This window comes from Pelodiscus sinensis, chromosome 21 (assembly GCF_049634645.1).
Source record: "Pelodiscus sinensis isolate JC-2024 chromosome 21, ASM4963464v1, whole genome shotgun sequence".
NCBI lineage: Eukaryota > Metazoa > Chordata > Testudines > Trionychidae > Pelodiscus > Pelodiscus sinensis.
In genome coordinates, this window is record NC_134731.1 from 17,914,860 (window position 1) to 17,939,661 (window position 24,802).

Genomic DNA, 24,802 nt, shown 5'->3' on the forward strand with positions numbered 1-24,802 from the left:
GGAAGGCGTTCTTCAATGTAAAGAGGCCATCTTCGAAAGAGAGCATCCAGACTCGCTGGGTGCTCTCTTTCGAAAAAGCGGATTTCTCTTTCGAAAGATCCGCCTGCAGTCTAGACGCGATCTTTCGAAAGAAGCCTGCAGTCTAGACATAGCCTGACTGGCAAAGTCCAACACTCCTCTGGCCCAGTTTGCCTTCAGCTAGGTGATGGGAGATGTGTCCCCCTCAGAGGCGCCTGTCTCATCTCCCGCAGAGGCTGGGGCAGGAAACCTGGGAGCAGCCCCACAATACTGTGTCCCATTCGCGCCAGCGCCTCCTTCTGGGAGAGCATGGAACTGGAGTAACCAGGCATAACTCCCCCTCTGCGCACAGCGCCCCCTGCTGGGACTGGAGTAACTGCTCCTACCCTGCTCCCTGGTGGATTGCAACCCCACACCCTTTGATGCTGAGGGGGAAACGGGCGTAAGCCATTTATATTTTCCATTACAATCATATTTGATCAAGTTGTTTTCCTAAAAGGTGATTGTCATCGCTTTCAATTCATCTTCCGTCTCTAACCTTTCAAGGCTCGTTTTAATCTGCATGGGCGGGGGGCCGTGTCCCTCCTCCCCTCAGCCAGCCCGTCATCTCCTTAAAAGAAAACAGGATCACCGTAAAACCTCCCTCGCTCCCAGATCCGGAGCCACTCGCCCTCTGGCATCTGGGGATTTCCACAGCCGCGTGCGGCTTTCACAACTCCCCCTTGCTCCAGCTGCTAACATCTGCACTCCGGGAGGGGGAAGGAAAGCAGGTTCTTGCCCTGCGGATCCCAGCCCCGGATGGCCCGGGGGGGGAGATGATCAGGCTTTAGAGGCTAGGCCCCTCTGCCGCATCTCATGGCTGTAGGTGACTCATGGTGGCACCCCAGGGGCACTGGCCCTCCTGTGGCCCCACCAAAGTTGTAATTGCTTAGTGGGGGGCTCCCTCATCCCCCTCCTTGTTCCTCTGGGGCAGCCTCCTTGCCTCCCTGCCCCCGTAGGCACCAGTGGCCCATGCCCAGGCAGCCAAACACAGGCTCAGCCAAGTGCTCAGCAAGGCATGCAGACAGGAAGTTTCTACAAAGGTCTCAGTCCCCCGGGCTGCCAACACTCCCAGCGAGAAGCCTGACTCAGGGCGTTGGCGGAAGGACCCCACACCAGCCGAGGGCGGTGCAGGGGCCGTGCCATGCCCACCTATATCCAAAGCGCCGTACGAGGGCTGCCTCAGGAGAGGGTAACACTGGAGAAAACCAGCGTCTCCCCAGCGCCAACAGCTTGGATCAATTTGCACAGACAGGGGCTTGTTTCTGATGGAGCTGACCCTCCCCTGCCAGCACCCAGAGCAGCCCTTGCAGAGCGAGGGCCGTCTAGGCATGGCAGCATTTAACAGCCATGTGGGGAACCGCTCTGCCATGCCGCTGGCATGCTCAGTAACCCACAGGGCTTGCATGCCCTGAGATGCTAAGGGCAGCTCCCCAGCGGGCGTGAATCAGGCAGGGACTGGCACTGTGGGTATGTGCAGCGCCTTGCACAAAGGGGCCCCCATCAGGGCCCTGAAGACACTGCTAGAATAGCAGACAGCAGGGCTGGTCAACCCAGGTACCGCTCAACCGTCTCCTGGTTTTAATTTCAGCAGTAAATCTGTCGCAGCTTCTGTGGAGCTTCATGGGAGTTGTAGTTCCAGGTGTCTTAGCTCTCCATGGGCTCTATCCCAAATGGACTACACTTCCCATGAGTCACTGTGCTCTTGCTCTGGGGCTGAGCTGTCACAGTGCCTCATGGGAGTTGTAGTTCCAGGCCCCTCATGACTCAAGCATGTCCTAGCCTACCTCTCTCATGACCGATGGCTCCCTGTGACCGAGCTCCTGCAGGGCATCATGGGAGTCACATAAGAGCAGCCAGACTGGGTCAGACCAAAGGTCCATCTAGCCCAGTGTTCTGTCTGCCCACAGTGCCAGGTGCTCCCAGACGGAGGGAACAAAACAGGGAATCATCAAGTGATCCCTCCCCTGTCCCCATTCCCAGCTTCTGACACACAGAGGCCATGGACACCATCCCTACCCATCCTGGCTAGCAGCCACTGATGGACCTAACCTCCCTGGATTTCTCTAGCTCTTTTTTGAACCCTGTTGAAGTCCTAGTCTTCACGCCATCCTCTGGCAAGGAGTTCCACAGGTTGACTGCTCTGTGTGAAGAAATACTGCCTTCGGATTGTTTTAAACCTGCTGCCTATTAACGAAGTGACCCTAGTTCTTATGTTACGGAGCCCTTGTTAGGAAAGATGTGCTGTGCATCTCCTCTCTCTTTGTACCCAAAGCTCCCTGTGATGTGAGGTCAGGGGTGGGGAACCTAAGGCCTGGGGGCCAAATGCGGCCCTCCAGCTTGCCTGGATCTGACCCCGAGGCTCAGGGCTCCTCCCCCATATTGGGAAGCCGTCATTCTGTGGGGCTGGAGCACACCAATTCCACCAGCTGCCCCCCCCCCCCAGGCTCTGGTGTGCGAAGGGAATGTGGGGAGGGTATTTCTGCTTCTCAGTCGGGGGCCACATACGTGAGGGCTTGTGCGCGGCCCCCGACTGATTTTTCTGCAGGTCGGTGGCCCCTGACCCCAAAAGGTGCAAGCCCCTGTGCGAGGTGACTGGGTCTCCCTGCTCCGTATTTCCACTGGCTTCCATCACTCCCATCCTTTGGACGGATGGTTTCCACAGAACGCACCGAACAAGAGGAACCCTCGTTCCCAACGACGGCCAATCCAGGTCTCTCCCTTGTGGTCGGAGCCACAGGCACTGCCACGCCAGGGAGGGGGAGCCTGGATGCAAAGGCGGGGGTGGCCCCCCAAGTATTTTGGGGACTCTGCCGCAGTGCTCCCGCACGCCTGGGAGTGAGCAGGCTCCAGAGGCTGTGGTGGTGATCAGGGTGGGGAGTGGCGAATGGGACCCAGATGGGCTGGAATGGGCCCAGGAGCAGGCAGGAATCCCTCAGATCCGCCTTGGAGGACCCAGCTTCTCCCCTCACTGAGCCTTGGGGCCTCCCCTTATTCCCCCTCCTATCCCTCCACCACCACGCTCCAGGCACCAGGATCTTGGGCCCACCCACAGTGCAATGGGGCACTGGTAAGGCACCGTGGTGCACCCGTGTGACGCATCTCGGTGCCGAATCCCCTCTCAGGACACACGCGGGCTGGCTGTGCGTGCCAGGTCCGGGAAGAACGGGGGAAAGAATAATGAGTTGTCAGCGGGGCATTTGAAAAATGCCTCTGAACCGCGTGTGTGTTTGCAAACAGGGCTGAGTGACTCACCAGCTTACGCTGCTGGGCAAGTAATGCAACCGCCATGACAGCCTCACCCCGCCCCGCACATTCATTGATTAATTAATTACATGGCAATTAATAATTTCTTACCATATGTTGCACAGCTGATTTAACTGTTGCTAAGTTGGCTGGATGGGTAACCTCCTAGAGGCTGTGCTGTTATGTTAATTGATGTCTGTAAGGAGCTGTGTGAATGTGCCATGCCATATTAATGGTATTTAATAAATAAGAAATGGTAACTATGATGTGCTTTCTTTCCCACGCTGTGAAATCCTCGATTGCTTCCTGATTCAACTAGGGAAATCTCTGGGTGTTTAAATATCTGGCACCATCGTGTGATAAAGGGAACAGACAGGAGGTATTTACTAAAGAAATCAGCAGCATCTATAGGTGCAAATAAACATGCTTCCACACATTTTGAGTTCCAGCTTAGTTGCCTTTGTTTACCAGGGACCAAACTCTAGAACTCTACATCACAGAGTCATCTAGTGGCTGATTAATACACTGCACATAATCCTCATCATTGGAAACACACATTCTAGGCTCTTTTAGCCAACTGTGTATGACATTGGACTATTAACTAAAGCACATGAAAACCAATGACTATGGTCTATGGCGCCTCCTGACTTACAGCACCAGGCTTTCCCCGGGAGTGTCCAGCGGGCGAGGGAGCTGAACACAACCAGCCTCTGGTGACGGTCTTTGGCTTCCCCTTGTTCCTTGCGGACAGGAGGAAGCGTTGTCCAAGTGTGTCCTTTACTTTGTGCTGCCAAATACACAGCCCAGGTCTGGGGCTCTCTCCACTCGCGTCTTCCCGCCCCAGCACAGCTCCCGCCAGCTCCCGCCGCTCAGACCAGGCCTGGCTTCCCTCCGTGCTCTCCCCGCTGCAGGGACCTAGGACCGGGCTGGCCGGGGAGCCCGGCTGAACCCTGCCCATCACCAGGCTCTCGCAGGTTTCTTCTGGCGCCTTTAAGGGCCGGCTCGTGGCGTGCTGGCTCCGGGACAGAGCAGCTGGCCCGGGGGCCTGGGTAGCACTGGGCAGGGCTGGGTCTGTGACCCCGAGGTCCAACTGCTCCTCCAGAGCCTTTGGGCATGTAGGGTTGGGTCTTGCTTGCAAGCCAAGCTCATGGGGGCAGCCCAGGGCAACACAAGATCCCAATTTCCCTCCCAATGAGCCGCAGATGCTGCCCCAGCCCCGCGACGCCCCCACCTCCCTAGTGAGCCAGGCCGGGCCGTGCCCAGAGCTGCGCCATGTGCAGAGAAAGCCAGGAGGCGTGGCAGGGAGCCGGCACGGAGAGCCAGGCCCGGAGCAGCTGCCCCGCTGAGCCGCTGGGGGGAATTCCCTCCCGATGCCGAGGCCTGGAGCCAAGCGCCCAGAAAAGCAGAGGGGCCGGCGAAGCGCTTACCTGGGCAGCGCGCCATCGACCTTGGCCACGTCGACGGTGGCGGTGGAGTGCTTCCCGCCTGTCAGCAGCTCCGAGGTCACCAGCCACTGGTGGCTCCGGGATTTGGTGTTGAGGAGGTTAACCCCCTTCTTGGCCTTCACCCTGCAGGGCAGGAGAGGAGAGCAAGGCTCATGGCCGCACGGCTGCCTGCCCCCACCACGCCCACCCACGCCATGCCTGTGTGTCCCGCAGCGCCTGGCCAACCGCAGGGAGTCGGAGGGCTCGGGGCAGGGCTCCAGCCTGGCACTCAGAAAGAGGCATTCCCTGCCCATGAGAGACATGGGGCAAGGCACGGCCCCGCTTTCTGCCTCAGTTTCCCCGCTGGGAGACAGGGCAACACTGCATTGGAGATGGCTGTGAGAGTTGGGGGCTGTTATTCAGGGGCGAGGCAAGTCCCACCTGGCCTGGCTGTGCCTGCAGGGGGCTAATTCTGCCTGACTCAGCTTTGCAGGGGCTTTGCCCAGGCCAGATGGCACCGTCAATGGTCTGACCCGCGGCGTAGGCCAGAGAACCTGGCCCAGGGATTCCTGCACCCAGATCTCGTCTTGCGGCTGCTGCTCCAGGACCTGAGCTGGCTGGGCCCCTCATAACCAGCGTGGCCGGGGCACGCGGGGAGGGGTCTGGCAGAGCAGGGCACCGACGCTGGGTCTCTGCGGGGCCGGGCGGACCCCCTGTGCTGAACACGCCCCTTGGTTCTCGGGGGCAGATGGGCAAGGCCTGGGGAGCGGCTCCTTCCGCAGGGCCAGCCACGAGGGCCCAACGCCCGCCCGGCCCGCCCGGCCCTCGGCTCAGGTCCACGCCGCCCAGAACCGGGTTTGCTGTCCAGGCTGACGAGGACACAAGTTCCTCCCTTCCCCTGGCTCTGACCCCATCTGGAGCGGGAGGGGCAGGGCAGAGGCTCCAGGCTCCGACGGGCTGGGAAGGGAACCAGGAAGCGCGATGCCGGTTCCACTCCGACAGCAGCTGAGCGCCCCCAGGGGCAGGGTGGGGGCAGGGCGCTCAGCTCCTTGCAGGAGGATCAGGGTCATTCCCCACACGGCGGGGCCCGATTCTGAGTCTGCCCTATACAGATCTCCACCCCCAGCCCACCCAGCTCTCTATGCACCTCCTCCTGCATCAGCTGGTGCCAGCCTCCCCAGTACCCAGCTGCCCTGCCCGGCTCCTCGTCCCAGCACCAGCTCCCCCTCCCCGTACGCCCTGTGCAGCCAGCAGGGTATGCAGGGTGCCCAGCAGGGTAAGCAGGGTGCCCAGTGGGGTAAGCAGGGTGACCAGCAGGGTAAGCAGGGAGCCCAGCGGGGTAAGCAGGGTGCCCAGTGGGGTATGCAGGGTGCCCAGCAGGGTAAGCAGGGAGCCCAGCGGGGTAAGCAGGGCGCCCAGCGGGGTAAGCAGGGTGCCCAGCGGGGTAAGCAGGGAGCCCAGCAGAGTATGCAGGGTGCCCAGCGGGGTAAGCAGGGAGCCCAGCGGGGTAAGCAAGGCACCCAGCGGGGTATGCAGGGAGCCCAGCGGGGTAAGCAAGGCGCCCAGCGGGGTATGCAGGGAGCCCAGCGGGGTAAGCAAGGCGCCCAGCGGGGTATGCAGGGAGCCCAGCGGGGTATGCAGGGTGCCCAGCGGGGTAAGCAGGGTGCCCAGCGGGGTAAGCATTGTGCCCAGCGGGGTAAGCAGGGTGCCCAGCGGGGTAAGCAGGGTGCCCAGCGGGGTAAGCATTGTGCCCAGCGGGGTAAGCAGGGTGCCCAGCGGGGTAAGCAGGGTGCCCAGCGGGGTAAGCATTGTGCCCAGCGGGGTAAGCAGGGCGCCCAGCGGGGTATGCAGGGCGCCCAGCGGGGTAAGCAGGGTGCCCAGCGGGGTATGCAGGGTGCCCAGCAGGGTAAGCAGGGTGCCCAGCGGGGTAAGCAGGGAGCCCAGCGGGGTATGCAAGGCGCCCAGCGGGGTAAGCAGGGTGCCCAGCGGGGTAAGCAGGGCACCCACCCTCCCTGCCAGCACCTCCCAGCCCTGCCCACCCTCCCTCCAGTGCTCTCCTTCCCCTTGCCCCCCTCCAGCGCCCCTCTGGCCCCACCCACTCTGGACCCAGGACTCCGCCCCTTCCCTGCAGCATGCCAGGTCCCCCTCTGGCCACCGCCCATCCAGCCTCCCACCAGGGCCCTGCCCTCCATGAGCTCTTGCTCTGGCTGCAGGGCCGGTCCCATGCGGGGACGTCAGGACGTCCTCGGAGGAGCCTGGCCTTACAGCTGTGGGGGAGCAGGGCTGTGAGGAACGCCCCCGGCCTCCCCTGTGCCAGGGCAGGGCCTCACTCCCGGGATTCGGGGGCTGTGGGTTGACAGACACCCCTGCTGGGTGGCCGTAATTAGCAACAGAGCCGCCCCATTCGCTGTGGCCTTGCCACGCATCCCGGGGCGGAGCTAAACGACAGGGCACAAGCAGCATCCTCACCCAGCTGCACCCCGACCCCTCAGTGCCCTTCCCCGGGGTCCCCCCATGCCACCCTCCAAGCCAGCGTCAGGGCCAGAGAGGGAGGCTGGGTGGGGACCCAGGAAACCTGCCCTGTCATCGGCTCCCTGGGACTGGGGAGTCACAGAGGGCCGGATTTTTCACGCAGCAGGAACCACGCGCCCTGCTCCCCGTGGCCGCTGGGAACTTGAAACCTGCCCATTGGGCCCACGGTGGAACCTGGGAACCCCCGGGGCTGATCCACGGGGCAGGATCCCCCGAGGCCCGGCCTCCCTGCCACGCTGCCTGGCCTACCGAGGAAAGCAGGCGCCTGACAGCGCAGCCGCAACTCCGCATCGAAACCCTTCATGGTAGGATTTTGCATGGAACCCCCAGGCTGAGCCTGGCAAAGGGCCACCCCCTGCCCCCCAGCAAAAAGCGGAGCCTCGCTCTGCCCTGCTCTCCGGGGATCTGGCAAGCTCCTTGTGGTGACGGCCGGTGCCGTGCTACGCAGCCGCGGGAGGGACCCTTCCTGCTTCCGCCCGCTCCCCAGGAAGCGAAGGAGCCAGCGCCACAGATTAAACACACCTGGTGCAAGATGCCCCGGACCTGCCGGCGGATTTGCAAACCCAGGGGAGCTGGCACCAACCCCCTTTCCACGCCTGGGCGGGACAGCCTCCCTCGCTGCTCCAGTGCAGCCTGCTTTGGGGAGGGACCCGGCAGCTCAGCGCACTGCGCCCGCCCACGTGCCTGCGGCGGCCGTACCTGAGCGTGAAGTGTTCCGCCGTGGAGTTGGCCATCAGGTAGAGCAGGATGCTGAGCACCTCGCCCGGCTTGAGGGGCTTGTCGGGCAGGCGGATGAAGACGCTGCTGTCCAGCCGGTGCTCCTGCATGCGCGGGGCGGGCGGGGGCTGGAAGAGGCTGATGCTACCGATGCGCAGCAGGGGGTGCTGCGTGGGGCCCTCGGTGCGGGCGGCGCCGCCCCCCCGGCGTGGGGCCGTCTCCCCGGGGCACTCCCCGGCCCCGTCGGGCGCGTGCAGCGTGTAGTAGAGCTCGGCCTGCTGGCTCTCCCCGCTCAGGTCCAGGGCCTCCGGCCCCTTCCTCCTGCCCAGGGGCACGGCCGAGGGGCCGAACCAGGCAGGGGGCAGCTCGGCCTGCACCAGGCAGGTGGCCAGGCTGCCCCGCAGGCGGCAGGAGCCGGTGATCTCGCGGGTCTCGCGGAAGGCGTGCAGCCGGACGCAGGGCAGCCGCTCCGTCACGTGGAAGTCGTCCCAGTCCCGGCCTGCCACGTAGAACAGCACCTGCACCCCGGGCTGGCTGGCCGGCACCCGCGCCTGCAGGATGAAGGCCCGCACCTTCCAGTTGACGGTGAGGCAGTCGGGGACCTCCAGGGGGCTGGAGGGCTGCAGCTGTTCCTTGGGCAGAACCAGCCCCGTGCTGAAGGGCCCCAGCGAGACGTTCAGGACGGGCAGCTCCTTGGTCTGGAACACCACGAAGGGCTCGGAGCGCTGCAGAGGGGTGCTGGCGTTCCCCCCCGCCCCCGCCTCCTTCAGGAAGAAGGCCAGGCGGGTGTTGGAGAGGCGGTAGCTCACGGGCAGGGTCACGGCCGCCGCGGGGGGCCAGGGCTCCGGGGGCTCCGAGCTGGGGGCGGGCACCTTGCCCTGGGCTGCCAACGGGACAGAGAAGAGGGCGGGTTAGGGTCAGGCTGGAGCGATGATCCCCTGTGCACTGCAGCCACCGGGCCCAGCCACCCCCCCCTTACCCGCCCCAGCTGCCAGCCTCTACCCCTGCTCCCCGCCCCCGTGCCGCCCACGCTGTCAGCAGCACCCGCCTGCGCCCTCCATCTGCCAACCGCAAGGCACTTTCCAAAGGTCGGTGTCACTATTCCCAGACGGGAAACTGAGGCCGACCCTGCTGCATTCTGTGCCCGGTTTATACCCCGCTCCTGCAGTCTGTGTGGCCAAGGAGGCACCGACTGTATCAGCGTCCGAACCCCCCCCCGGGCACGGAGCCAAAGCTCTGACGGTCCCAGAGAATGGGAGCTGCTCAGTACAGAACCTGTAACCCCCGGAGCCCCCGGCGTGAGGAATGTCTGTGCAGCGCGGCAGTGCTGCAAGCCGCTGGCCATCGGGCTTATGGTGCTGCTGGCCCCGGCACGGTCCAGCGGAGCAACGGGGGTGGGGTGAGTTCTCAGTCTCACTTGGGCAACACCCAGGTCTGTTCCCCACCTCGCCCTCTGCCGGAGCTCGCGCCCCACGTCCCGCCAGGAACCGCACCGGGTGCCGTAGGACCCGCTGACAAAAGTGCACCAGGAACCAATGCAGAGACGGGGCCGCTCGTGGGGGACCCCAGCCTGCCCCAGACGTTGCCGCGGGGGCCCTCCAGACACAGAGAGTGGAGGGGGGAGGAGGGGAACCAGCCCGAGCAGTAAGGCTGGGTTTCCACCCCACCTGGCCTGTGGCTCGGGCGGCTAGGTGCTACCGTAATACAGAGAGCGCCCAGCACAAGGGTGCAGTCCATGGCTAGGGCTGCTTGGTGCTACCGTAACGTACCTAATAGATAACACGCAGCACCCATCACAGTGGGGCTGTGGTCAATGTTCCCTCAAATCTTCTCTACCCATGTGCGGAACACATTTTGTTACGTGCACCGAGGCATGTGTGAATGTGCACCACCAGGAGAAACAACCAACCAGCTGTAGTCTCTGTGCTAATCTCTCCTGAGCAGCCGCACAAGGGCTCAGCTTCCAGGGAACACTGGTTGGGTCTGTGGCGGGGGCTGCTGGGGCCCACCATAATATATCTGCTAAATAATGTTCAGCACAATGGCAGGGAGGGGTCTCTGCGTGAGGCTGCTGCAATCCAGACAGCAAAGCCCATGAATTCTGGGTGGAGCTAGCTCTGACTTCTGCAGCAGGTCTCTGAGTCCTGCTGCCTCCGGCAGGCTGGGGACCTGGGGGAAGCATTGCGAAAATTGGGAGGTTTTTAATGAAGCAACTATGTAAATAAGCAGCATGCTCAACCCCGCAGAGCCTGGCAGTGCTCCTTTGATCTGCGAGGCAACATGCACTGATCTTCCCATTCCTCTGCGATGGGTCAGAGTGTGGGGCTGACAGCTCCTAACCGCTGCAGGAGAATGGTTAGAAGGCATTTGTGGGGATTGGGCAGCTGGGGCAGGGGCAGTGTGGGAGTTGGGCACCAGAGCAGGTGAGCTGGGGCAGTTTGGCTTTGGGGAGAAGCGCAGGATCTGCCAAAATGGGCAGCAATGAGACAGCGCAATGTGGCCCAGTCAATGGGCATCGGTAGGTTTCAGAGTTAACACCCTAACGAGCCGAGAGCACCGCTATGACGTGCGGCTGCAGTTGTTTTGTGGGAGGGGCCTGAGGCTGTGAAACCTCCCAATTTGGAACAAACCCAAAAACTGAACATTCTCCACCAAAGCAAAAGGAGCAAGGGATGCTGGGAGCTGGGGCTGTGGAGAAGCCAGATTTCCCTGGACCTCCAGGCTCCCCAGCATCCTGCCAGCTGACAGGGACCGGGGACCGGGAAAGCCTTGACTGGCCTGGGGATATAAAAGCCCTGGGAATCCCACCCGAACCGTCGAGCTAACGACCCCCCAGCGCCCTGCGGTGACACAGCACGGAGCTAACGACCCCCCAGCGCCCTCCAGTGACACAGCACGGAACTGACAACCCCCCAGTACCCTGCAGTGACACAGCACGGAGCTAACGACCCCCCGGTGCCCTGCAGTGACACAGCACGGAGCTAACGATCCCCCGGCGCCCTACAGTGACACAGCACAGAGCTAACGACCCCCCAGCGCCCTGCGGTGACACAGCACGGAGCTAACGATCCCCCGGCGCCCTGCGGTGACACAGCACGGAGCTAACGACCCCCCAGCGCCCTGCGGTGACACAGCACGGAGCTAACGACCCCCCGGCGCCCTGCAGTGACACAGCACAGAGCTAACGACCCCCCGGCGCCCTGCGGTGACACAGCACGGAGCTAACGACCCCCCAGCACCCTGCGGTGACACAGCACGGAACTGACGACCCCCCGGCGCCCTGCAGTGACACAGCACAGAGCTAACGACCCCCCGGCGCCCTGCGGTGACACAGCACGGAGCTAACGACCCCCCGGCGCCCTGCAGTGACACAGTACGGAGCTAACGACCCCCCGGCGCCCTGCGGTGACACAGCACAGAGCTAACGATCCCCCGGCGCCCTGCGGTGACACAGCACGGAACTGACGACCCCCCAGTACCCTGCAGTGACACAGCACGGAGCTGACGACCCCCCGGCGCCCTGCGGTGACACAGCACAGAGCTAACGACCCCCCGGCGCCCTACAGTGACACAGCACAGAGCTAACGACCCCCCGGCGCCCTGCGGTGACACAGCACAGAGCTAACAACCCCCCGGCGCCCTGCGGTGACACAGCACAGAGCTAACGACCCCCCGGCGCCCTACAGTGACACAGCACAGAGCTAACGACCCCCCGGCGCCCTGCGGTGACACAGCACGGAGCTAACGACCCCCCGGCGCCCTGCGGTGACACAGCACGGAGCTAACGACCCCCCGGCGCCCTGCGGTGACACAGCACGGAGCTAATGACCCCCCGGCGCCCTGCGGTTACACAGCACGGAGCTGATGATCCCCCGGTGCCCTGCGGTGACACAGCACGGAGCTAACGACCCCCCAGTACTCTGCGGTGACACAGCACGGAGCTAACGACCCCCCAGCACCCTCCAGTGACACAGCACGGAACTGACAACCCCCTGGCGCCCTGCGGTGACACAGCACGGAGCTGACGACCCCCCGGCGCCCTGCGGTGACACAGCACGGAGCTGACGACCCCCCCGGCGCCCTGCAGTGACACAGCACGGAGCTGACGACCCCCCCGGCGCCCTGCAGTGACACAGCATGGAACTGACGACCCCCCCCCGGCGCCCTGCAGTGACACAGCATGGATCTGACGACCCCCCGGCGCCCTGCAGTGACACAGAACGGAGCTAACGACCCCCCGGCGCCCTGCAGTGACACAGCACGCAGCTGATGACCCCCCCGGTGCCCTGCAGTGACACAGCACGGAGCTAACGACCCCCCAGTACTCTGCGGTGACACAGCACGGAGCTAACGACCCCCCGGCGCCCTCCAGTGACACAGCACGGAACTGACAACCCCCTGGCGCCCTGCGGTGACACAGCACGGAGCTGACGACCCCCCGGCGCCCTGCGGTGCCATGGTGCTGTGCTAGAGCCGGGAGGCCGGCGGGGATGAGGTGCGATTCCCTGACACGCTGGCAGGCGGACGCAGTCATGTGACCATTACACTAATTGCAGCATTGATCGTCCATCTGCACAAACAACTGGGGAAAGGGCTCCCGATCGAAACAATTCTTCCTGCACAATTTCTGTCTTTGGGAAATCCACCTCTTGCAGCACATGGAGCCCGGGAGCTCGCCGCGGCCCGCTACACGTCGGGGCTGCAGCTGGGAGCCCCTTCCGGAGGACGGACAACGCGCAGCCCTGCCCAGCTGTGACGGACCGGGCCGTGTCTGGGCACAGCTGAGGGCGTCCGCTCAGGGCGAATTACTCGAATCCGGGGCTTCTTACAGCCCCCGACTGGCGACCTTTCCACGCAGGCCACAAACCAGTCCCACAAAGCGCTTCAGCTGCCTGCCTGAAGCCTCCCGAGCAAAACCCCTCCGACACCCCAGCAATATCCGTGCCCCAGATGGCCCCGGGCCTCATACACAGGTGGGGGGTCCTAGCACCCAATCCCACCTACCCCGAACAAGTTCTGTCCGGTTCCAAGAAACCAGCCACAGATCCCTGGTCAATTTACCCTCTGGACCTTACCCACAAATCACGCTGGGCCAATCCTTTAGAAGATATATCTAAAGGTTTATTATTACAGGAAAAAAAGCCTGAGAGTAAGGTTATTAAAGTACAGTACGTTACATGCACCGAATCTCCCAGTCCTCGATGCAGGCTCTAGCAGAGATGTTGCAGCTGCTGGTTTAAAAGTTCTTATTGCACATCCTAGGATCAGGATGGGTTCACAGGTCTTCCGGGCTCTTCAATCCCTGCAGTGCTGCCTCTGGGATGAAGTGCTGAGCTGAGAACAAAATGGCATCGACCACATGGCCTCTTTTATCCCCTTCCTGGCCTCTTCTTGTATGGAGCAAGTACCCTCAGGTGACAAATCCCATTCTTTGGGTGTGTCCATAGCCTATTGAGAGTCATTGTTCCACAGGGCTTTGCTACTCAGCCTGTCCATAGCAATGCTTAACCACATTCACAGAAATATTCAGCTTCCACACAGATTACAGATTCCTACCTATACACACAGACATTATACACTCACATAAATAGCGTACATAAGATCAACAAACAATAATCTCCCATTCAATACCCCACATGGCTCCCCCCACACCAATTTCTGGGGCCAACACCCCCACCTACGGGTGCAGCAGCGATCTGGCTGCTTCCCTCCAATTCAGCAACGTGACACCAGCCCCCAGGTTTCCCTTTCCCTGCCCCCAGGCTGGAGGGGCAGACCGGGAGGCTGGCTCCTCTGAGCAAGGGGAGGAACGGAGCAGCCGAGGCAAAGGCCACGGGGATGAGAGGGCCTTGGAGAGCACACCCGGGCCAGGCGTGTGAGGCCGGGCGCTGGGCGACCCGGTACCTGACTCACGCCTTTCACCCGAGACAAAGAGCGCCAGCTGAAATCACAGGCCAGTGCTTCGGGCTCCAGCCTCCGAGTGCGGGGATCACGCCAGACTTTGCTCCCGCCGCTAAAACACCAAGGCCAGTTCCTAGCCCGGGTGGGGGCGAGAAGCTAAAACTGCGGCTTCAGCGTCACCAAAGCAGCAACTTCTGCCTGAGTCTGCAGAGAGCCTGAGACGACTGGTCACCGGGATGGGGGGGCTGGACTGCAGCATCTCGGGGGTGTCTGCCACGGAGGCCCCTCCAACCCAGCCCAGCAGAGGACTCGGCGATAGGGTGGGCCCAGATCACGGCCTCAGCAGAGCCTGGGGCAAGTCCTGGTAGCTTTGCCGCCCTGACTCTGGGTGCAGCAGCAAACCTCGGCCGGATCACCTCTCTCAGAGCCAGGGCCGCACAGCCCAGCTGGGAGCGCAGGAGTCCCCCAGCCAGGAGCGCAGGGCGTTTTGGCTGGTGCGCCAATAGGAGGTCGTGCGCTGGTTCGGACGCGCCGCCGTGGCACCCAATGTGTTCACACACACGTTCCTGGCCGCCGGAGCAGACCCCACCCCCTCCCCGACACACGACAGGTCCCTTTCCCGGCCCTAGCCACCAGAACGGGCCCCGACCCCTCTGCCACGTGGCAGCCCCAGCGTCCACAGCAGGCCTCCCCCCACACCACTACATGGCCACAGAAGGTCCCGGCCCCGTCCCAGCGGCTCCCTCACCGCGCCGTCTCAGCAGGCCCCACCCGCCGGAGCAGCCGCCTGCCACACAAGAGCTGCTCTCCGGGGCGGGGAGGGGGGGAACGAATTTGTGCGCGGCCGCGCACCACAGCAGGAGCATTGGTCACCATGCAGCACAGGGAGCTCCCGTGCTCAGGGGGTTAGAATTAAGGACACAAAAGCAGGCCCTTCCCAGCTGTCTGGGGAGAGACGGGCCCATTGCATAACCCACAAAGGAAAGGAACCAGCGGGGATTCGCACTCTACCCGGCTTGCTTCCCTCCCTGGGGCGTGAAGCCGGGGATGGAAGAACTGGCCACTGGCCATGAGCTGGCAATGCAGATCTTGTCAGTATCGCTGCCTGTTGTTTAGCCAGCAAGTCAAAGGAGCCACTTCCTGCTTCCACCAGAGCGAATGTCAGATTGGGAGGGGGGTCTGGCAGCCACGACAGCAGACGTCCCTGGCCCCAGCAAAGGGCTCACACACTGACCGGGCCTGCCCCGGGCTCGGGTTTCTGAACCCCCAGCGCACCTGGCAGCAGACACATTGAATGTGGGGCCACGTGTCAAACTCAGGACGCACAGCGAGCCCAGGAACCCCCTCCCGGGGGCGGGACTGAGTTTCGACTGAGCTTTGGTGAAACTGACCTTGTACCGAGGTACCCGCCCCCACGCCAAGGCAGAGGGGCCAGCGGAGCAGAGGAAGGGAACGCCCCTTGTGTCGGGAGGGTCTTCGCCCAGTCACAGAGCAGACATGGGCAGGGGACAGCAAGGGACCGGGATGGGCGGGGTTAGCAGCCAGGTCCCAGCTGGCATCAACCATCCTCCTTGCATCCCTGACTGTGGCAGCGCCCAGGCCAAGGGAGTCCGCTCACCCTGCGCCTGGGCCGACGCCCACCGCTAGATCTTGCGGTATGTAGGCGCTGCTAGTGCCCATGGCCTGTGCTGCGAGTCTGGGCGAACCTCAGCCTGGCGCATTGCTGCCAGTTACTATGGGGGATGTAAAACCCTGGTTAACCGGTTAACTGGCTAAACACTTAGGGTGCGTCTAGACTGGCAAGATTTTGCCAGCTGTCTACACTGGCCACTTGAATTTGCACAAGAGCACTGACTTTGTAATGTACAAAATCAGTGCTTCTTGCGCAAATACTTCCATGCTCCCGCTCGGGGAAAAAGCCCTCTTGCGCAAGAATACCTGGCTAAAATGGCTGTGACATAGTGGGGGGGAACTTGCTAACTCACTGGCCACTGTCTGTAGCACCACCGAGCAAGACAGGCGATGAGTCACTAGGCCAGGGTCTCTCAACCTGTCCAACCAGCTAACCCCCATGGAGAGGAACAAAGGAAGGTGGATGCTGCCCTGGCTGGGGGGCAGGGCTGGAGGAGAGTTAGTTTAGTTTCTGTCTGGGAGCATGGAGGAAGCAGCCTCAGCAACAGGCTGGGGGGTTTAGAAGCCAAGACCCCCCCCATGTCAAGGGGGGCTGAGGCATCCTAGGTCTGCCCTGTAACCTGATGACATCTGTGCTGTGCTGTATCCTGAAGAAGCAATAAACCACCTCTATTCTACTGGCTGGTGGAGTCTGTTCGTGCTATTTCGGGGGTGCAGGAGGTGGGGGACCCCAACGCGTCGTCACAGGCGATCGGGGCTTTCTTGCAAAAGCACTTTTTGCACAAAAGCATCCGTGCCAATCTAGACGCGCTTTTGCGGAAATACTTTGAACAGAAAAACTTTTCCTTTAAAAGTATTTCCACAAAAGCATGCCAGTCTAGACGCAGCATTGGTGAATAAGACCGAGAATCTCTTATTGCCTCCATAAATCCATGGGGGGCCGCAGCTTGAACACTGGGTGTAGACACCGTGGAATTGGAAAAGGTTCAGAAAAGGGCATGAGAAACGATCAGGGGTCTGGAGTGGCTGCCGTGTGAGGAGAGATGAATAAGGCTGGGACGAAGGGGGAACATGCTTGAGGTCTGTAAAACCACGGCTGGCGTGGAGAAAGTGACTAAGGCAGTGCTATTTCTCTCTCTCGTAGAACAAGAACTAGAGGTCACCAAATGAAATTAATAGGCAGCAGATTTAAGACAAAAGGAAGTATTTCTTCACCAAAACGTCAATCTGCGGAACTCCTTGCTAGAGGATGTTGAGAAGACCAGGACTTTAACAGCATTCAAAAAATAACTAGGTAGGAGGCTAGGTCCATCAGTGGCTGTTAGCTAGGCCGGGCAGGGAGGGGTCCCTGGCCTCTGTGTGTCAGAGGCGGGGAATGGGCGACAGGGGAGGAATCACGTGAGGATTCCCTGTTCTGTTCCCTCCCTCTGGGGCACCTGGCACTGGCCCCTGGGGGCAGACAGGACACTGGGCGGGACAGACCTTTGGGCTGACCCAGGCTGGCTGTTCTTGTGATTATATCCTGGGCAAATCCTTCCATCTGTGCTGACCTCCCCAGGCTCCGTTTAACCTGCTGCTCTCTCATTCCCTGGGTCAGCACAAGAGGCTGCTTTCCTCAGCACTCGCCACCCCCGCTCCAGTCTCCAGCACCTCACACTACCCCCCCCCCCCCCGACACTGTGAGCCAGGCTGGATTGCAGGCTGGTGCCAAGCGGCTTCGATGGAGCGATGCCAACTTACTCCCTTCAGCTCTGCTCCCAATGGCCGTGGCTGCCAGCGTGCCCTGCGTGGGCCTTGTTCTCAAAGGCCCAGCTCCAGGAGCCAGGTGATCAGAGGAGACTCTCAGCTTGGATTACACAAAGAGACAGAGTGTCTGGGCCAGCTCCTCAGGGCTATGGGGAGGACCCAGCTCAGCCAGCCGGGCAGGGCTCTGGGGGGGATCCGGCCCCTCTCCCGTCGCTGGGCGGGTTTTCAAACAGCACATTTGTTGTAATCGCTCCAGGCAGCCGAGGGACTGAGAGCTGCTGAACACGGTGCTATTTTTACCTCGTGGATTCGGAAGACGCGCCCTGGCCCTCGGGCGCCACGTGGCGCTGTGAGCACGCTGCGGGCACGGCCCATGGGCTCTGCCAATGCTGTGACTTGCAGACACGGCGAGCCCCGTCCCTCCAGCTCACCGTGTTCCCACGCGGCCCCGGGGACGCGCCAGCCTAAGAACAGGAGAAGCGCCTTGGGCCTGGGTTTCAATATGAAATGTAGCCGGTGTCGTTCCCCCCGCCTGCCTGACTCGGGAGCAGGGGCATGGATTTGCTTCCCCGCTTGGCGAAAAAGGAGGAGCCATCTGCCCTGGAACCGAGACAAAGCAAATTTCAGAGTCGGGGGGAACCGCTGGGGCAGCTCTGAGCCGCTCGAGGGCGGGGCTGAGACACGGATCCCTGGAAGCCTCCGGCGCCCGGCAGTGTGGGCCTCCCAGAGAGCCCGGGGCATGTAGCACTGCTGTGGGGCAGCCAGACGCCTCGTGCCCCACCGCCCCACCGTTCTCTGCTGCCACGCTCACTGCAGCACCACAGGGACCCCGCGGCAATTCACCCTTTAAATCCCATCCCTCGGCGTGTGCCCCCCGGCAGCAGGGCTCCCAATCGAGGCCGGTTCCCCCTCTTACAGGCAGCCACATGACTCCCCCAAGTGGCAAATCCAGACACAGGTGCCGTGAACCCCAGCGCCTCCTGCTCTAGCCACTAGACATGCTGCTCACGACAGGAGTTTATGATTGTTGCTAGGGCTGGGCAGTGTCAAACTAGGGGTCGCGACCCAGCGCAGGGGGCGGGTCAGGCCCTGGGTCTCCTTACTGCAGGGGGATGAGGTGAGCAGGGGGTGCCAAGACTGCACAGCACTGCAGATGCCCGGCAGCAGGCCCGGCCCCTGGGTGGGGGGCGGAGCAGACAGGGCCACAGGCACTAGCCCCGCTCTCCCGTTGGCTGGGAACCTGCTGCCGGCTGCATCTGGGGGCCACATGGTCTGTGGTGCCAGGAGAGGCAGGAAGCTGCCTTAGCGCCGGCGCCGCATGGCTGGCGGGGAGCTGCCCATGGTGACCCCCTCCTGCTGGAGCCCCCCCCCTGCACCCAAAGGCCCCGTCCGCCCCGGAGCCCCCCCTAAACCCAAAGGCCCCGTCCGGCCTGGAGCCCCCCCCGCACCCAAAGGCCCCGTCCGCCCCGAAGCCCCCCCGCACCCAAAGCCCCCGTCCGCCCCGGAGCCCTCCCTAAACCCAAAGGCCCCGTCCGCCCCAGAGCCCCCCCCCTGCACCCAAAGGCCCCGCCCGCCCCGGAGCCCCCTGTCACATTACCGAATTGGAGGGAAGCAGCCAGATCGCTGCTGCACCCATAGGTGGGGGTGCTGGCCCCAACAATGGTATAAAAGGGAGCCGTGTGGGGTGCTGAATAGAAGCTTATTATCTGATAAGCCTATGTACGCTATTTATGTGGTTGTATAATGTCTGTGTGTGTAGTTAGGAATCTGTAGTCTGTGTGGATACTGAATACTTCTCTGCATGTGGCTGAGCATTGGGCAGAGCCCGGGCCTGTGGACATGCTAATTAGCGAGGCCCTGTGGGACAATGGCACTCAATGGGCTAACGACACACCTAAAGCATGAGGGCAGACACCTAAGAGCGGCCAGCAGAGAGAGGCTGAGGACCAGGTGACCGGCTGAGACCAGAAGAGGCCAGGAAGGAGGTATAAAGAGGCCATGTGGTCGATGCCATTTTGTTCTCAGCTCAGCACTTCATCCCAGAGGCAGCATTGCAGGGACCGAAGAGCCCGGAAGACCTGTGAACCCATCCTGACCCTAGGATGTGCAATAAGAACTTTTAAACCAGCAGCTGCAACATCTCTGCTAGAGCCTGCATCGAGAACTGGGAGATTCGGTGCATGTAACGTGCTATTCTTTAACAACCTTACTCTCAGGCTTTTCTTTATTGTAATAATAAACCTTTAGATATAGATTCTAAAGGATTGGCCCAGCGTGATTTGTGGGTAAGATCCAGAGGGTAAATTGACCAGGGATCTGTGGCTGGTTTCTTGGAACCGGACAGAACTTGTTCGGGGTAGGTGGGATTGGGTGCTAGGACCCCCCACCTGTGTATAGGCCCGGGGCCATCTGGGGCACGGTTATTGCTGGGGTGTCGGAGGGGTTTTGCTCGGGAGGCTTCAGGCAGGCAGCTGAAGCGCTCTGTGGGACTGGTTTGTGGCCTGTGTGGAGAGGTCACCAGTCTGGGGGCTGTAAGGAGCCCCGGATTTGAGCAATTCACCCTGAGCAGACACCCTCAGCTGTGCCCAGACACGGCCCGGTCCATCACTCCCCCCCCTGCACCCAAAGCCCCCGTCTGCCCCGGAGCCCCCCCTGCACCCAAAGCCCCCGTCCGCCCCGGAGCCCCCACCTGCACCGGCTCCCCTCTGTCTCTTGCTTTCTGGTCTGTACGTGCCACGAAGAAGCGCCACGAGGTCTGGATTTCAGCCCCTCCTTGCAGTGCCTCTTTCCTGCCTCCCTCCGCTGCAATGGGCAGGGGCACTCGCAGGGCAGCCCAGGGTCTAAGCTCCAAGCACCGACCCAGCACCCGTTAGGGGCTGCCAGCTCTGCTCCTGGGGTCGTGTTTCCCAGGGATGCTACCTAGCCCCGGTGGCCAGGCCAAACCATTGGCCCAGCCACCTGCCCGTCACTGGCCCTGCCAGCGAGTGGTTACGGGCTGGAAGAATCGCCGTGTTCGCCACGCGCCGCGGCCACGGACAGCACGTCGGGGAGCCGCCGTCTCAGCGAGCTCCCTGCCTGGGCCTCTGCCAGACGGGGCAGCCTGCCCCCTCCCGCCCTGACGCGCCGACAGCCGGAGCCATAAATCAGCAGCTCGTCGCCTGGATCGGCGCAGGCAGCTGCCACCAGGCCGAGGGCCGGACGCCGCTTCGCTCTCCCCAGCAAGCAGGCCGCTCGGGCGTGACCCATACGCGGGGCAAGGCGGGGCCCAGCACGGGAGACAGGGGGCAGGGCCCTAGTGGGGCCTGAGCTGAAACCCTGAACCCCCAAAGTCAGCGGGATCGGGGGGATTCTGTGGCTGAAACCCCCCCCATTGGAGCTGAATTCCAGGGGCCCGAAGGGTTGATGGTGGAAAAGACCCAACCCCCACATCGGGCGGGGGGCTCAGGGCCCCCAAATTAGAGCTGAGCAACCAGCCAGCTACACAGCGCACCGGCGACATGTGTACAGAGCCCTTCCCAAAGCTGGAGCCTCTCCCCGGGTGGTTGGCTCCCGGGCGGGTTGAGTAAAATCATGGACAGGTCACGCCCCAACTAAATGTGATAGAAGCCACCATGAGGAGGCAAGAAGCACTGCTCGCTGGGGGGTCAGCCACGCTGGCCTCTGCTCAGCCCATCTCCGGGGCCAGCCACTGCTCGCTGGGGGTCAGCCACGCTGGCCTCTGCTCGGCCCATCTCCGGGGCCAGCCACTGCTCGCTGGGGGGTCAGCCACGCTGGCCTCTGCTTGGCCCATCTCCGGGGCCAGCCACTGCTCGCTGGGGGTCAGCCACGCTGGCCTCTGCTCAGCCCATCCCCGGGGCCAGCCACTGCTCGGCCCGTCTGGGAGACCAGCCACACCGGCCGCTGCTCAGCCCATCCCCGGGGACCAGCCACACCGGCCGCTGCTCAGCCCATCTCCAGGGCCAGCCATGCCAGCCACTGGGGGGCCACCCACGCCGGCCTCTGCTCAGCCCATCCCCGGGGACCAGCCACGCCGGCTGCTGCTCGGCCCATCTCCAGGACCAGCCACACTGGCCTCTGCTCAGCCCAACCTCGGGGGCAGCCACGCCAGCTACTGCTCGGCCCATCTCCGGGACAAGCCACGCTGGCCTCTGCTCAGCCCAACCCCGGGGGCAGCCACGCTGGCCGCTGCTCAGCCCATCCTGGGGCCCAGCCACGCCAGTCGTTGCAGAAGCCAGAGGTCGCAGAGTCACGCAGTCCATGACTTCTGCCACCTCTGCGACAGACACAGGCCTGCCCGTTATTAATGCTCTTGAGTCCCCTTGTTAATAATTAGTGGCCCTCAGCAGACTCTTAACTACATGCAGATTGATTCCTTCAATCAGCTGTTCTCGCTCCTTCCCAGAATGGAGACCGTCTCCGGGGATTGACGGCATAGGCTTCTATGTCCGCCAGCTGGGGCGGGGGGCGGCGTGGGTGTGCCTAACTCCCACTGGGGTGCCTAACTCTCCTGGGCTCCTTTGGACAGTGCAGACTGGGCCTTCCAAAGGGCCTGTAACAGACCCAGAGGAGCCCGCAGAAAGGGGGCTGGATGCAGAGAGGGTCTCAGACCAGACACACTGTGATAACAGCGCCGGGCCCGTCCCGAGTATCCCGCATGCTTGGGGTGGTCACACACTTTACAAATGAAGCCAGGAGTGTGACTCATTTTACAGATGGGGAAACTGAGGCACAAGGTGGGGGAATGATTTCTCTGCAGGTCCCCAACAAAGCCAGGCCAGATCAGGGGCAACTCTGGACAACTGCATAGGGAGGGGGGCGCGGCAGTGACTGCAACACACAATTGATCATGCCCTGCGTCGTGGGTCTCTCCCCTTTCCCATGCCCCATGCACGTTCTGTCCCCCACACCGCAAGGTCCCTGGGGCAGTCAGCTGTAGTGCACCCCGCCTCTTGGGGGGTCATCCTGGGCCAGCCCTCGCCTCCCCATCCCCATCTCGGTTCTCACCCCTGCGCCTGCGCGGTCTGGGGGTGGCCAGTGAGGGGCCATCCTCGGGCACCGTGGCACCTGGCTGCGGGCACAAGGAGCCCGGGTGATTCACGAAGGCCCCAGGCAGCTTCTGCGGGGGTGATGACACAGACGACTGGGCCGGCTCCAGGGGCTGACGCTGCACGAGACCCCAGCACAGGCCGGGGGGATGGGCACAGCCTGGTCTGCATTGGGAACACCGCCCCGGTAAATCCCCCTGTGCGGTGCAAATCCCTGAGGAGACCCCGCAGCTCCGGAGTGACGTGTTTTCTGCAGAAGCCCATGGCCTTGCCCGAGCTCCCAGCGCCCCAGAGGCTGACAGCGCTTTAAGCAAACATCTCGGCCGCCTCTTCCCAACCAGATCACTGGCTTCCCCCCACTGCACGGCTAGACCATGGGCACAGCGGCTCAGCTTCCCCCCACCCGTCTCCCACCATCACCCACCAGCTCCCGGCACCGGCACAGCGCTGCCCTCGCCGGCTGCCAACAGCCGGGAACGGCTCGGACGCGAGGAGTTCAAAGCAACCTGTGAGCAGAGCGCTGGGAGGAGCTACACAACACGGAGCACACCGAGGGCCGACCGAGCTCACAAACTGCTTCCAGGACACGAGTGTATTCCTATGCCACGCACGCACCCATGGAGCTGACAGCCGGGTTCGGCGCCACGTGCAGCCACGTTACAGCAGCCACTCCACTGAAGTTGGCAACAGATTCCATTCAAAGGCCCTGTGTGGCAAGCTCATAAATTATAGACACATCCATTCATCTCGCAGGCGGAAACGCTCCTGGTCTGCATTCTGCCAGAGGCGATTTCTGCACACACCCGCCCCAAGCGCCGGAAGATGCCCATTTGTCAAATGAGAATGTGTCAGTTGCTGAAGGATTTTCATTTTGGGGAAAAGAGCGTGTTGATAGGAGGGGAGCATTCGGTTTGGATGCATTTGGAATGGAGCATTTCTGGGTTTTACTTTGAGGTGACTTTATGTTTACACACACACACTGACAGACATACACACACACACAGACACACACACACAGTCACACATACACAGACACACACACAGTGACAGACACAAATACAGACAGACACACACACACACACACAAACACAGACACAGTCACACATACACAGACAGACACACACACACACAGACAAACACAGACAGACACACAGTGACAGACACAAACAGAGAGACAGACAGACAGACACACAGCCCAAATCCAAATGAAACATTTCAAATTTTAGCTAAGCGAGGGGCTGTACCTGCTGCTCTGGACGCTCGCCAGCCTCCCCCCGCTCCCGGTGGCTTTCGTGGCCAAGGGGCGCGAGAGCCTGACAACGTCATTTTCTCATCCAGAAGGAAAAACTTTTTTTTCAAAAGAGACAAAATATTTCGATTGACCCAAATCGATTTTTTGAAAGATTCTTTCACGAGACATTTCCCAACATTCCAAACTGTGCAATTTCTCCCAGAATGGAACGTCCTGTGGCCAGCCAGTTCTTCCACGGACACGAAGCCACAGGGGGCTGTGCCTGCCCCAGGCTCACTTCTAGGCCCCTGCCCGAGCCCCCTAGTAAAACACGCCTGCCCGGGAGCCGCCCCCACTTTGGGGCGGTGGCTGGGGAGCTGTCCGAGTGCCCTTCCCGGCTGCCCCGTGGCTATTTTGGTCCCTGGCTGTTGCTCAGAATCACCCCCATTGGCCCTCAGCGGTCCCAGCTTTGGGGAAACCCAGCACTAGCCACCCCCCTCCCCCATCTCAAAATGCCACCTTGCCCCCTCCCCAGCCGCCGGGTCCCTGCGGCAGCCTCCCCTGGCGCTGCCCCCTCCCCAGCCCTCTGGTCTCCTCCGCCCGCAGCGAGGAGCTGGGCTGCTGGAGTTCCCTGCTGTAGCCCCAGAGGCGGCAGGGCCAGGACGCTGGGCGCCAGCCTGGGGGCGTGATCCTGTCCTTCCCAGGCAGGGCTGCCCTAGGCACGTTGCGGAGGGGACTGGCCTCATGTGCAGCCCCCAGGGAGGCTGGCGGAGAGGCACAGGACAGCTCACTGGGCCAGGGTGCTAGACCCAGTCCCTCCCCCTCCTGGATTCCTCCAGAGGTAGGGCCAAGTCCTCCCGGGAGCCGGGCCAGTAGGCACAGGCACCCCAAATGACAACACCCAGGAGTCACTGCAGCAGGTCTGGAGGGAGCAAAGATTCATGGCGGGGGCAGGGGATTTCCCTCCCCCAGATGTGTATGGTTTGGACTAGCCCTCCTTTTGCAACGGGAAGAGACTTTGAATGGAATTTTCCAGCCAACCCTGCGTTTAGTTTGGACAGGGAGCGAGCGAGAGGTGAAGGGGGTAGAAGCAGTTGCTCCGAGGCCCCTCTGGCTTAAAACCCAGGAGAGACGTGATCCAGCTCACAGGCAGCACTTTGTAAATGGCAGACGGGAATTATCTTTGGCCTGCAGCTAACCAGTGGAACTCCCTGCTGCAAGATATCCTAGAGGCAAGCAGCTTAGCCAGGCTCACCAAAGGATTAGAAGGT

General features: G+C 62.1%; 1 protein-coding gene across 3 annotated transcripts in view; it reads right to left on the reverse strand.

Annotated features, from left to right (window-relative positions):
* TMEM132E (transmembrane protein 132E) overlaps window positions 1–24,802 on the reverse strand; it is a 125,609-nt gene that overhangs the window by 23,207 nt on the left and 77,600 nt on the right. For all 3 annotated transcript variants that reach the window (XM_075905014.1, XM_075905015.1, XM_075905016.1), the window contains exons 2-3: window positions 7,959–8,859; window positions 4,731–4,871 (exon numbers count right to left, since the gene is read on the reverse strand). In XM_075905014.1, coding sequence (XP_075761129.1) covers window positions 4,731–4,871; window positions 7,959–8,859 — 1,042 coding nt within the window. The remainder of the gene's footprint in view (window positions 1–4,730; window positions 4,872–7,958; window positions 8,860–24,802) is intronic.